Source organism: Panthera uncia, assembly GCF_023721935.1.
Source record: "Panthera uncia isolate 11264 chromosome A3 unlocalized genomic scaffold, Puncia_PCG_1.0 HiC_scaffold_12, whole genome shotgun sequence".
Classification (NCBI taxonomy): domain Eukaryota; kingdom Metazoa; phylum Chordata; class Mammalia; order Carnivora; family Felidae; genus Panthera; species Panthera uncia.
This window is the reverse complement of record NW_026057579.1, coordinates 19151464-19165636: the sequence shown is the minus strand read 5'-3', so window position 1 is coordinate 19165636 and position 14173 is coordinate 19151464. Positions and strand designations below refer to the sequence as shown.

Sequence of the window (14173 nt, the reverse complement as noted above, 5' to 3'; positions counted from 1 at the left end):
TTTGACCCAAGCCCTAGTTTTTCCGCTACATAACTTGCTTGTGGCCCATGTGGAGACTGGGGAGTAGGGATGACACAGTGCTGAAGGACCTTGTGTGCCTGAGAGGATGATCTGTGTAAAGCAACCACTTTCTGCATTCTTTCCAGACCGGAATGGACAGGTTGACTTGGCATCTACCCCCGGGGCTGCTTCTAGAATAGGACACGAAGGAGTGATGCCGACTAAGCCACTCTTCAAGGAAACCGGGGGAATGGGTTCCCAGGTCACGTGCGTGAGGTTGGGGGTTTGGAGTGTCTGCGCTCGCCCAGCTGCTGCTCCCCACTTCCTGGGAGACCTGCTGGGGCAGGGGACGGGATGTGGGTGACAGCCCCTCGATAGACAAGATCTGGGATGGGGACCTCAGGCCATCTTGTCAGGCCACAGGACAAGAGTTCTCCAACATTCCACTGCCTCTTAGATTTGATCAAGGGACTTCATCGATCAATGGGAAATCTATTACCTCTTGAGTGGGTGAGTCAGGACCGAAAGGCAAAGACACCACTGTAGGTTCAGGTGAGGGCAAAACAGCCCTTCCCCTGGGAGCCAGTGTTTAGACACCTCCCCAGAGGATGATGTAAACAGGAAAAACCATGTGCCTGTTAGAGCATCTGTCGGCTCTCAGAGGCCTTATAAGGGGCTGCTCCTGTGACCCAGGACCAGCTGGGCCCCAAAGTGTCCCTGTGGTGGCCAAATCCATTGCAGGATGTGGCTGAATACAAAACAAATAAATCCCAGTTGTTGGTCACACGCTGTCGCATCCCGGGGCCTGGGGGGTGCCAAATGGGGCCAAGATGTCTTCTCCCTTGACAAGGACCGGGAAGCCAGAGGCTGACTGGAGTGACCGCTATACACACGTCTCTGTACATTGGCCCCGGAGGATGCTGGGAGGTGGCTCCAGTGAAGGGAGGGGAGGATGTAGATTTTCTTGGTGAACTTCAGTCCATTTGGCCTGGTCCCTGCTGTGACATGTGTTGGAATTTGAACCCTGTCCCCCAGAAGACTGGTCATCCAGTTTTCACGGTCATTGGCAAGCTTAAGCACCAGAACGAGGGGTTATTAACAAAAAGCACTTCTACACGATCCCGTAGTCAAAAGATGAACCGATGGGGCAAGGGAAAGGCTTTTTCTTCTGCTTTATTGAATAAACAATAGCCTAGAAGTGAGGGAGGGACAGGGACAGAATCGTACTTCTGATCAAAGTCCCCCAGCGCCTGGAGGGGGTTGAATTCCAAGTTCCAGTCGTTCCCCCTTGAGGCTGCCAGATCGGGTCTTTGTAGCCACATCAAAATCCCCAGAAGTGAATCCGAAAGGAGCTGAGGGAAAGCATCCCATGAGCCACCTTGAGCTGCAAATCTAAAGCACCCTCCAATTTCTGGGTTCGTAATGGCCCTGGCCTCATGTCCCTCTGTCTGAGAGATGGCCAGCTTGCAGCTGTCACAAGCCAACCCAAAGGCCTCTTTATGCTCCTTTTAGCATCACCAGAAAGCAAAGGGCGTCAGAACCTCACAGTGCCAAAACTAATGGAAAGAAATGGGAGAGATTCAAAGAAAAAGTCAAGGAAGAGAGGATTCTGGCCTCACTAATGTGCTGGGCTGTTATGGAAGGAGAGGAATTACCCTTAGTTGGGGTGGTTCCAGGTGGGGACCCTCTTTCAGAGGGTCTGCCCAAGCCTCAGCCCCATAGCAGCCATGACAGAATGGAGAGCCCTGTCCCCAAGCCAGGTGGTGGGAAGAGGGGTGGACACCTGACCAGAGTCATCGGGCCAATTGGATTCTCTCTCTGGGAATCTGGAGTCAGAGCCGAGAGATACTACTTAGGAGTGGCCGAGGGTCATTCAGAACCCAGGAGATATAAACCTGACTGCTGCGGGAAGGCCACGTTCAACCTCGTGTCAGACAAAGCAGAGATTGCCGATTCGCATGTAGAGCAAAGTGCAGGGGAGCTGAGGTGAGAGGCAGAGACTCGAGGCACAGAGAAGAGAGAAAACATGCTGTCCTCGATTCCCGGTTCCTGGCTGGGTGTTCTGAGGTGTAGCTGTCTTTGTCCTTTCTAATTGCTTTGTCAAACCATCCTGAGTGGGCATTCTTTGCTCTCAAAATCACCTAGACTGTGAGACCAAGGGCAGAATAGGGCCCGGGAGCAGCAGACACATGCAAACCGATGCCAACTCAACACAAGGAGGGCACTCCAACAGGGCTGTTCGATCACGAAGGGGCTGCCTCCCAGGGGCACGGGATCTTTCCGATACTGGAAGGATCCGAACAAGACTGTTAAACGTGGCCTGGGCAGTATGGAGTTGCCCAATCATCTTAAGGGTGTTTGAACCAAGATATAAGACCGTTAAGGCCCCTTTGCCTGAAACAAGGTTTGGAAATACTCGAGCTTTCTCTGAGCTCTGCAACCAGCACCTTCACACCCCCATGCAAATCCCCAGCTCCTGGTGACCGCAGGAGTTGTTGGGACAAGGGAGCAGGATGGGCAGTGGCAAAGGCCACCACCGCCAGGCAGTCCCGGAGCCCCCTGGGCTTGGGGAGAAGACACCGGTGGGCCAGGCCAGCTATACATGGACAGCACCCACATCCGGACCACCCATGTCATTCGCAAAGCCGGGAATGCAGCCTTGCCTTTGCTGGTTAAAACCCCACTGCCTCTCTCTGAAGGTTAGAAATTTAGGGCACCTAACTTCTCAGAAGCCCCGCTTTTGCCAATTCCCTGGACACTCATGACCCCCTTGGGAAGACGGAGGCTCCCCATTGGCCCTTCCTGCCCCCACCCCATGCTGGGTACCGCCACCTCCCACTTTGGAACACCTTACTTCATGAAGTCTGGAGACTTGGCCATCGCGTGCTCAAACTCTGAGAAAGACAGCATGTTGTCATTGTCCAGATCCGACTCACTCAGGACCTGGCCAGGGGTACAGGAGGAGCCAGAGAGCAGAGACGGGCCCAGGGTGAGAAAGTGACGTAGAGACACAGGCAGAGGGGGGAGGGGTGCCTCTCACCAAGTGCGGCCACAGGCCAGGTTCTCTGCTAAGTTCCCGGCACATATCCGAGTCCCGGGACCCCCTGCGAGACAGGTGTTCTCCCCACCGCCCATGCTTGTTACTTCCCACCCCAGACAAGGGCATGAAAATTCAAGCTTATGTGCGCTGAAGCCTGGGACCTCATGGGCTGGTCTCATTGTGGAAGAGTCCCCTTGGTGCCTCTAACACAAACGTGGCAGTAGAAATGGGCACGGAGGTGAACAGGGTGGCCTCCCCCACCCCCACCTGTCACCCAGACACAGGCAGGGGCTTTGTAGGGCAAGGGGCCCAGTCAGGTCGAGGAGGCAGTGATGACCCCTCCTGGTTTTATCTTTGCTTCTGGTTTCGACCTAGACCAAAAGCACTTGAAGGTTCTCATGGTCTTAGGACAAACAGATTCACGAGGCTGTTTTCACGGCCTGTCACACTGGGGGCTGTCACTGTAGGACATCCGGACATTGTGTTGTGCTGGGATAATGTGGGCCAGGGGACGTTGTGATGTGTCCATCTGATGCTAAGCCTCCGTTGGGCCACCTGCCTGCGGTGACTGCAGTGTGGGTGGCTCGGGCACCTGCCCTTGGGGACCCCGGAAGGGAGTTAAGATCCTGGCGGAAAGACAAACACTTAGGGGGTAGTTGCCTACATCCGTGTGCCCGTCCCTCAGGACGCCTCACCCCGCCTGCCACCCAGGGGCTTTGGGTGATAGCCTGGCCCAACCCAGCCCGTGTGGCCCCCGGGGAACACACGTGGTTCGTGACGTCGGTCAGCAGGTCCTCCGACACGTCGTCGCTGTTGAGCAGTCGGAGGACAACCTTCTGTAGGTCCTCGTCGTCAATGAAGCCGTTCTCGTTAAAATCTGCAGCAGGGAGGAGGCAGAGCGTGAGAGGAGGGGGCCTTGCTCGGCCTCCCAGGAGTCCAGGGAGCCGTGGCCACCCAGAGCCCCGCTGTCCCAGGCGGGCCCAGAGCCTGGCCCCTGGCGACACCTGGGCGGGCGAGAGGGGAGGGCGCCACAGCAGCAGGGCCGGCTGTAGGTGAAAGCAGCACTAAATAACACGCTAGAAATAGCGACAGTACTGAGCGTTCAGTGAGCGCACGCTACCCGCTCAGACGTATCCCGAGAGCTTCACCGGTTCTCGGTCACTGGATCTACACAGTCAACCTGTTCTTGGTCTCACTACCAAAAGGACACGAGCACAGAGGCGTCAGATGTTGGCCTCCCCTGCCAGCACGTGCAAGGCAGGGACGGGGACCCAGCCGGGCTGGGCCCCGAGCCGGCCTCAGCCACCGTGCTGCGGGGAGCTCCAGCTCACAGCTCACAAGGCAGTAGGTGGCTTGGTGGCTGGGGGCCGGGGGCACGGAGGAGCAGGAGGACGCCTGGACTCGAGCACAGGTCCCGGCCCCTGCCCCTGCGCGGCGTGACCCGAGCGCCTGCCCCACCTGCGCCGAGGATAACGCCCGGTTTCCACTCCAGGGGGCACCCTGAGCCTTGTCAGACCTTGGGTCCTCCTTTTTGAGTTCAAAAATAGGGGTCATTCATACGAAACTAATATAACATTGTATGTCAACGACAGCGGAACGTGGGCATTACACCAGCTCCCCGAACACTGGACCGCCAAGGTGCGTTTAACCCGGTTTCCTACAGAGACCCCTTGGAAGGGTGTCGTTGGTCCTGTCAGTGCAGGTCTTCTCTACAGGCCCAGAGCATTCCTGCCTCCGGCCTTTGCAGAAGGCACCCCCCCTGGCGAGAGGGCCCCCCTTCTCCTCCAAGCACTGGGATGCTCTGACTCAGCCCGAGCTTGCTCTCCCTGGCCTCCCTGTGAAGTCTCCCTGACACCTCAGGCCCAGGATGGCTCCCTCCTCAAGCTCCAGCAGCTTCTCACGTAGGACTTGTCCTCCTGGACTGCTGTCCTCGGCACCAGTGGCCGAGGACTGCCTTGTCTTCCCGTTGCGGTACGTGCTTCTCACCACGGCCTCACTCAGGTATAGTGGGCGGACACGGTGGGTGCCTGCTGGGTGCCCATCCCCGAGCTCTGGCACATAGATATACCAGACTGGTTCCTGGGGCTTCTAGTCCTGGGGTGCCTGGGAGACAGTTGGGCACCTGAGTGGCTTGGCTCCAGGGAGAGAGGAACGGGCATCCCAAGGGTTCCAAGGGTTTCCAGGTGGCCAAGTTCATGTCTGATTGGGGTTGGGGGTGTGAATGAGGAAGACTTCTTGGAGGAAGAGGCAGCAGAGAAGGACCTACAGAAATGGCCACTAGAGGAGGTGCCAGGGTCACTAGGGACAGTGGTAGAGAAGGAATAGCACCGGAGTGATCAGTCTGGGGTGAGGGGAGCAGAGGCTTGGAGGTCTGGGAGAGAGAGTCAGAGGTTAAGTGTGGAAGGTGGGCTGAACTGCATAGAGCCTTGAATGCCGAGTGAGGGGAACCCCAGCACAGTCCCTGAACCACTTGTCAGCCATGTGTAAGTGCAGTAAACTTAGGCAGATACAGCGGCCACCGCGACAAACACAGATGTGCCAGGCAATGATCTAAGTGCTTTCTATTTACTGCATTTAATCCTCAGAACACGGATGAAGAAAGTGAGGCACGCTGAGATTAAATAACCATACTTACTTCCTTAATCTCATTTCAGCCTCTTGTCTTAAATATCTATCTCCAGTCTGGGCTTCTCCTGCACTCCAGGCACACGTATCCATCCACGGCCCCTCCTGTCCTCCCCACTTGGAGGTATGATAGGTCCCTCAGATTCAACTGATCCCAACCCAAACTGTTGATGTGCCTCCCTCTTCCCTGTCCCCAAACCTGCTGCTCTCAGCTGTGTGTTTCCTGGCAACTGGGCAACTCCCCTCTTCCGATCACTTGGCCAATGAGTTTGGAGCCGTCCTGGACCACGTCTTTTCCTCGCTCCCCACAGCTAAAGTGTCAGTAAACCCTCCCAGCTCCTCCCTGGAGAGACAGTGGACCCAGCCTGATGACCTCCCCACCGCACTGCCTCCACCATGGCCCAGCCATTGTCACCTCTCTCCAGGATTACCCTGGCGGCACCCTAACCAGTGTGCTTCCTCTCCGTCTGCCCCCCTCAGTCTGTTCTCCACTCAGCAGCCTGTGGTCCTTGTACCACATTCCTCCCTCAGCACCCCTTCTCACAGCCTCCCATCTCTAGCCAGAAGAAAGCCCCGGGTCCTGACCGTGCTCCCCAAGGTTTACCCTGCCCTCACTCTGCCTCCTTGCCTTTCCCCATCAGGCAGGCACGATCCTGCCCCAGGGCCTTTGCACTGTGCTTCCCCTCCCTGGAACACTCACCCAGGGATCCTTTGGGTCTTCATTGAGATGCCACTTCTCACCAGAACCTGCCTAAAATTATGCTCCCTGTCCCTTTCCCTGCTTTATTTTTCTCCCAGCACAGAACACTGCCTAACGCATTGTATATTTCACCTATTAGCTTTATTTCTCTCCACTAGAATGTAAATTCCTGGAGGGCAGAAGGTTTTGTCTTTTTGGTCACCACTGTGTCCTCAGCTCCGGGAACAGTGCCTGGAACAGAGTAAGGGCTCACCGAATATTTCTTGAGTAAGTGAATGCATGAACTACCCAAGGTCACACGTTGATGAACGATGGAGACAATATTAAACCCAAGCAGTACAACTCTGCGGGCCATCTGTGGTCTTAATCACTCATAACTGCTTTCATGGTATTCAAGTGCCCATTTTTTTAGCTGGGTATATGACCATCTATAATGAACACTACATTTCCCAGCCTCCCTTGCTGCTAGTTGTGGCCCCGCACGTTAGAGTTCTGGCCAACGAGACACGAGGAACTTCCAGGAAGTCTTTAAAGAGAAAGCATAGCCCTTCGTGACAGTGAGGCGACGCTAGGAAGGGAGGATAAAGTGACACCATGTCCCCGACATGGCTGCGGTCACTTTGCTGCACCCCGACATTGCAGAACCCCCGGGGAGCCGTCCTGGACCATGGCTGGGAGGATCTTCCACCGCATTGGAATTCCTGCATCTGAAATAACAGGCAGCTGCCAGAGATCTGGGAAGCTGCCTTGTGTAAACCACCTGGGGTTCCCTGTCATCTGCAACCAAATTTAATCCTAACTAATGCATCATCTGGGCCTCAGTTTCCTCATCCATAACACAGAAAATAGCCGTCCTTCCATACGGTGGCTGTGAAGATTAAAGATGCAATTACAGGGAAGCCATCCGGCATGGGGCTTGGACCACAGAAGACGCCCAGGACAGAAGGCGCGTATTAGAGCAGAGGCTCAGTTCTATGCCACTTGATGATTGTTAAACACTAAAAACGCAAACCCCGGAAAATGTGTAACATCTCACTTTGAAGAATGAAAGCTAGAGCTATCCTGGGCCTAGAATGGAGGGGCGAGGTGGCCGATGTCCCAGGCTCCTTCAGGGTTAGAGCCCAGACTTCTGTCTGTCTTCTTTGGACAGGATATGGATATGGATATGGAAAGTACAGCTCACCACCTCCCTTCTGAAGCAGGTGGCTCTCCCCTGGCCAACTGTTTATCAGCCCCAGGAACTGGAGGCTAAGGCCTGAGACGTTCATCCAGGCTCTCCCTGTGCTGCCGTGCTGTCACCCATCGTGGGTGATGGCTGGGAGCAGGTGGAGGGGTGGAGGGACCAGCACCCGGACCAGAGGGAGTGGGCAGCCGCAGTGACATTGCACTGCTGGTAAGAAGTTCCGCAGCCTCTCCCAGAGACCCCGCCGTGTCCCCGGGCGTCCTGCTGGCCCAGGTCCCATATGCAGAGACTGCAGCAAAGTGACATGGCTTTGGTCCCAGGCCATCTGAAAACAGAATAATTTGCTAGAGTAGAATGTAGTCCTGGACAGTTCCCCTCCTTTGGGGGTGCAAGGGCACAGCAGCCTGGGAAAGGGGTGGGGGCTGAGAGCTCTGGGCTGCTGGCCAGCCCATGCAGACTCGGCAGCCTCAGACCTGCAGCTTTGGGCCGCTCTGAGAAAGGGGGGGAGGGCCCACCTCTAATTCTTGCTGTTTCCCGACAACGGGAAGGTTAGACGGCTTGGAGAGCTGGGGCCCCGCCTTCAGGTCCCCCCAGAGCACTCTTGCCATCGTCATCTCAACCTGTCTGTCATGGTACTCCTTGCAATTTACAAAGTACTTTTACAGAAATTTGCCCATGTGGTTGAGTGAGGAAGGGCACGCTTTCACCATTATTTCCCAGGAGAACTGAGCCTGCCTCCCTGGCCTCTCCCGGCCCTTGGCACCGTGTCAGATCTTGGGGCGGTGTGGGAGGATCTCCCGCTGGCACTCTGGCACCTGCCTGAGGGTCGTTCACATCTGATGGAAGCTGTGCTGATGGAACAGGAAGGCAGCGCTGGGGTGTTGGTCTCTGGCAGGTGAAAAGTCCCTCCAGAGAGGGCCGGGGGTGGATCTGTTAGAGGCCAGGAATGTCCCTCAGAGCAGAAAGTGGAGCCCAGCAGGTACATCCCCGGTGCTGGATTCTTGACTGATGGTCATTCACTCCTTCCTTCCGACTCTCATCAGCACAATTCTCGGTCAGGGTGACACCGTGTTCAGCTTAAAATACTCAGCTTTCCAGTCTCCCTTGCAGCTATACGTGGCCGTGTGACATCATTCTGGACAACACAGTATGAAGCCGCTGGGTGGGGCATCCAAGGACACTCGTTAAAGAAGAGTCAACTTAATCTGTGCCCTTGAATGTACACTTGATTCTTATCCCTTCTCCCATCCCTTTAGCTTCCTGTCGGGAATGAAGACACAGTCTGTAGGCACAGAAACCATCTTGTGATGATAAGGACGACAGTCCCATACTAAAGATGGCTCGGAGGAGCCAGACCCTTGGTTACTTCCCCCTGGCTCTGGACACCCTAATTCCAGGCTTTTGTTTTTAACATGGACACTCTTACATATAACTGAATGCAGGCCTACCTGGTATAGTGGGTCTGAAACTCCACTGCACTTTAGAATCACCCAGGGAGCTTTACAAAAGCCCGCCCACCCACCAGGGCACACCCGACACCCTTACATCAGATCTCCGCAGCCGGGGCCCCAGCAGCCGTGGGTCTTAACACGCCAGATAGTGTGCAGTGTGCAGCCACGTTTGAGAAGCAATGAGTTAGAGGAGGGTTGCCTAGACTTTAAGATGTGGAGGGACCAGCTGGGGGTCTTGTTAAAATGTGGACCCGGCTCCAGCAGGTGCACAGAGGGGCCGGAGACACTGCGTCCCTAACAGGCTTCCTGGAGATTTTGATGTTGCTGGTGCATGGACCACAAGTGGAGTACCAAGGCGTCAGTCAGAGCATCGAGTTAGGTCTCTGGACTTTGGCTACCAAGGGTCACCACGGCATCACCGCCACCACCTTCTCCTTTTTTGTCTCCTCTTCCTTTTTATTCCTCCCCTTCTGCCTTCAGTGCTGCCATTACCACCTCAACGTACTGAGCTGCTACCTCGTGCCAAGCACCGGGCTCCGAGATTCACTTGTCCCATCCCTAATCCTGCTGACAGCTCTGTAAGGCGACAGATCTTCTGAGCCCAGAGAGAATTTAGATTTGTCTGGGTATATCTGATGAAGCCTTGGAGTTTATGAGTCCCCAGGCATCTATTTGCACAGCTGATTTGCATGAAGGCTTTGCGCTTTTTTGTTTTTGTACTTGAGCTCAAGGAGGAAGGAAACCCCTTAAGGGGGCCTGGGGAGAGGGGCTGGAGGAAGATACAAGGACAGTGTGGGGGACAGGTGGTATCTGACCCCTGATCTGACCTGAGGCACTCAGTCTGACCTCCTGGGAGTGAGGACATCCTCCCTACTTCTGAGCTGAACACAGTTTAGCTCCTGTGCCTTGAAGCTTAAAGAGAACCTGCTGTTCTTGTAGCTCCCTGAAGGCTTGGGTGTTTTTGTTTGTTTAGCTCTGGAAACCATGGAAAGACAGCTGAGGCAGACATCTTTGGGAACATCTGCTCTGCCTACACTTTGCCATCTCTGAGAAGTGTCCCCACCCCCAGCAACAGGGCTCTAGAGCTAGGTTTATTTAGGTGACTCTGCATCGTTTTGGCTGTGGTTGATTGGACAAGGCTGTTTACCCAACCTGGGGGCAGCAAGACCATTGGTTTGGCTGAGCCATCAGTATCTCCTGAGAAAATGGGGGACCAGTGTTCATCTTTGGCCCATAGGCACAGAAGCATAAATGTCTGCAGAAAGAGAAATTGCACAGGGAGAAGCAGAGTTGAGAGACCAGGGAACCACAGAGAGAAAAGAAGAAAGTAGCCGCCTCACTTCCTGACCACTTGCCAGCTGCATCCTCGGGAGGCTGCTTCAGTTCTACCATGGGCTCCATGCCGTTCCTGATGGACAAGCTCTAGTGCCTCCTCCCCCCCCCCCCCATGACCTGCACCTCTTGGTGTTTGTGCATATATAACCCCCACATCCCTTTGGTGGCTTATAACTAACCAACAGAATTTGGCAACTGTGATGGGATATTCCTTCCGTGATTACAATATTGTATAAGACTCTACCTTACCAGCACACTGGCTCCAGAGACTCTCTCTCGCTAGCTGTCTTTGAAGAAGGAAGTGGCCATGTCAGGGGATGCCCATGGGGTGAGGAGCACGGGTCAGCCTCTGGAAACTGAGGGCAGCCTCCAGCCCATAGCCAGTGGAAACCAGGGCTCTAAGTTCCATAGACATGAGGAAATGCATTTGCCAACAACCAGGGTAGGCTTGTAAGTGAATTCCTCCCCAGTCAAATGCAGCCCAGACAGAGCCTTGATTGAAGGCTTGCAGAATCCTAAGAGAGGGCATGGAGAAGCTGCGCCAGACTCCTAGCCCACAGAAACTGTGAGATTATAAATGTGTTACCTAAATCCACTAGGTTTGTGGATATACTGGCTCCAATATACTACTGTCCCTCATCAGCTGCCTTTCACACAGGTAAGTCCCTGATACTTGCAACCCAAAGACTCTTGGCTAATATGAGAGTACTCAGCCTGGGCCGGTGCTCTGCATCGGGTAGAGCTGTCCATCCAGAAGAGTATGGACAGGAGGCGGAAGAGGCTAGGGACAGCACAGCAAGTGCCATGCGGCACAAGTCCTGACACAGAGGGGGCAGCAACTAGTGGGCTAGACCTCCCCACGGAGCCCCAGAAGTACTTGGGGTAAGGAAGGAGGAAGACTAGTGAACAGGTGGGAGCCACTGAGCCAACCAAATCTGGGTATGTGATTTCATTTGCACTTAACCCTGCTTGAAGTTCACTGTAAATGCATGTCTTGTGTCAAACTTAGGACATGTGGGGCCATTACTTCTTCGGATATCTTTTCTTTCCCATTAATTCTTTCCTTCTGAGATTCCAATTAAATATATATTAGATCTTCCTATTGTCCTTCATGTTTCTGAAGCTCTGTTTCCTTTTTCTCTCAATGTATTTTTCCTCGGTTCTTCAGATTAGATTATTTCCATTGAACTATCTTCAGGTTTCTGACTCTTCCTTCTGTCATTTCAATTTTCCTATTAAGTCCATTCAGTGAATTTTTAATTTTATTTTTTATTTAAAAAATTTTCAATGCTTTTGTTTTGGAGAGAGAGAGACAGACAGAGACAGAGTGCAAACAGGGGAGGAGCAAAGAGAGAGAGGGAGACATAGAATCCAAAGCAGGCTCCAGGCTCTGAGCGTCGACACAGAGCCTGACGTGGAGCTCAGACCCACGAACTGTGAGATCATGACCTGAGCCGAAGTCAGATGCTCAGCTGACTGAGGCACACAGGTGCCCCATGAATTTTTATTTTAGATATATATTTTATTTTTCACTTTTATATTTTCCGTTTGATTCTTATAGTTTCTACTTCTCTGTTGAGAATCCCTACTATTTCTTTCATTATGAATTTCTTTTATATAACTGGCCAAGGTTTAGTAGCTGTTTTAAGACACTTATCAGCTAATTCCAACATCTGGGTCATGCCAGAGTCAGGCTCCATTCTTGAGAATATATAAATTTTTATTTATTTTATAATTGTATATTGAATAATTTTGTATTATACCTTGGACATAACTGGTTTTCTAAAATTTTTGTATGTTGAATAATTGTGGATTCTATTTTAGACATTATAAATGATTTATTGTAAAAACTCTGGATTCTGTTATATTCTTCCAAAGAGTGTTGATTTTTTTTTTTAATTCTATCAGGAAATTGACTTGACTTAAACTGCAAGCCCCATCACCCAGGGACCTTGTTAAAATGCAGTGGCTGCTAAAATCTCAGTTCTGTTATCCTTACCTGAGCTGCTTTGACTTTGCCTTGCATATGTGGTTTAGAGGTCCTTTCTCTCACTTTCTTTCATGAACTCTCCCTATTTGCACTTTCCAGGGGAAAAGTGCCCCAAACTCTCTGATTCTTCAAGTCAGAAAAAATTTAGGGTTTCTATCAGTCCTGCATGATGCCCCTCACTGAAGCCCACCTTTAGGCTAAAGAAATTTGAAAAGAGTGAGGGAGAGGACCATCCAGGACCATTTCCTCCTTCCAAGTGTCAACTCTCTGCCTCTGGTAACTTTCTAGTGCCATCAGGTAGTTGATTTTTATATGTAGTTTTTGCGTTTATAGATGCTATCTGTGGAAATGACAGTATGGTAGGAACTTACTCAGCTATTCTCAACAGGAGAATCTGTGACTTCATTGGAGTTTATTGGCTACTAAGCCTGAGGACATAGGAGATACAAAAGTATCACTGAGTACTTTTTACAGGTGAGAAACCTGAGCCTTCACAGGTCCATCAGGCTTAAAACTCCTCCTCCACCCCATTTTATCCAAGTCCACTTGGGCAAAGCAAGAATAAGACGGCGTCCACTGTGTGGAGACAAGGAGGACCTGGCAGGAAAGACAGGGGAAATGCCAGACTGAGCCAGCCTGAATGTTCAAGTCCTTTGGGAGCAAGGAGTTGCCACAATGAGCTTAAAGCCTTGCACGTGGTCTGTTTGAAGACTTCTCAGATTTCTTTGTTTCTTTCCTTTTAACTTCTCTTGAGAATTCCAGCCATCTCAGTTGTGCTAAGGGCACATAAGTCTGCTGACGAGCAGAACTCTGGCAGTGCTTTATGGCTACCCCAGACAAAACCAGAGACCAAAAAAATGTCATAGGACCTCAGAGATGATCTTTCTCAAACACCTCGTTTTAAAGCCGATGAAACTGAGGCCTAGAAAGGTGAAGTGATTTGCCCAATACTTCCCAGCCATTCAGTGGCTGAGCTAGTTCTGGTGTTCAAATCTCTTAATTTCTGCCAAACAAGCATTAGCTCCTTCATACCCATATGTAGTCCTCAATCTCTCTCTCTCTCTTTCTCTGGCCTGTCCACACTGCTACCATGAAATATCAACACCAATGACTCCGTTTGACTCTGATGGCATGGAGGGTAGGGCATCCATCTATCCATTGAAGTAGTAATTCACAACCATGTTATAGTACTCAGGAAAGATGATAATACCCATAAACGCCCAAGTGAATCCCAATGAACATCATCCCACCAATGAATTGAGGTTGACGGATTCCAGATTGATGTCTACTCTATGGTGCTTCCCCCCCCCCCCCAACCACCACTATCACTTAGTCACCCACCGTAGATTCGAAAGGCATACTCGATCTTCAGGCTGGGGCAAGCCTGCTCGCTGAAAACAGATGCCATACCCAGGACATCCTCAAAGGAGAACACATCATTGTGGGAGAACACTTTGCAGATTCGGTCTCTGAAAGGGTTGACCTGCAGGGAAGGAGGAAGAGGAGTGAGGAGGCCTGTCGGGATCAGGTTCATGCCTCCCTGGCCCTCACATATCTATCACAAGCACAGCAAATTCCACTTTAGCACCGTCCTCCACTTTCTGTTTGCCTAATTCATTTCCACTTACCTGGGCTCCTTTCCCCCAGTTGCTCAGTGGCCCAGTCCTGGCTGTTCTAAACTCTCCTTACCTGCTGCCAGGTCTTATCAGATCCCAACTTTGCTGTAGTGTTCTAAAAGGACCCCGATCCCTCCCCTCAACCGACCCAGATTCTTTTTCCTTAGATGCACCTCAGCCAAGAAAGCTATTTGATTCTTTCTGTGAGTTCACATAGTAGATCTGAACGGCCA

The 14173-nt window shown here is 52.3% G+C and overlaps 1 protein-coding gene across 3 annotated transcripts in view; it reads right to left on the bottom strand.

Annotated features, from left to right (window-relative positions):
* Positions 1-1157: 1157 nt before the first annotated feature.
* The window catches only part of CIB4 (calcium and integrin binding family member 4), a 50448-nt gene continuing 37432 nt past the window's right edge, over positions 1158-14173 (bottom strand). For all 3 annotated transcript variants that reach the window (XM_049652436.1, XM_049652434.1, XM_049652433.1), the window contains 4 exons: positions 13666-13807; positions 3808-3917; positions 2855-2943; positions 1158-1352 (listed from right to left, as the gene is read on the bottom strand). In XM_049652436.1, coding sequence (XP_049508393.1) covers positions 1322-1352; positions 2855-2943; positions 3808-3917; positions 13666-13807 — 372 coding nt within the window. In that variant the 3' untranslated portion in view covers positions 1158-1321. The remainder of the gene's footprint in view (positions 1353-2854; positions 2944-3807; positions 3918-13665; positions 13808-14173) is intronic.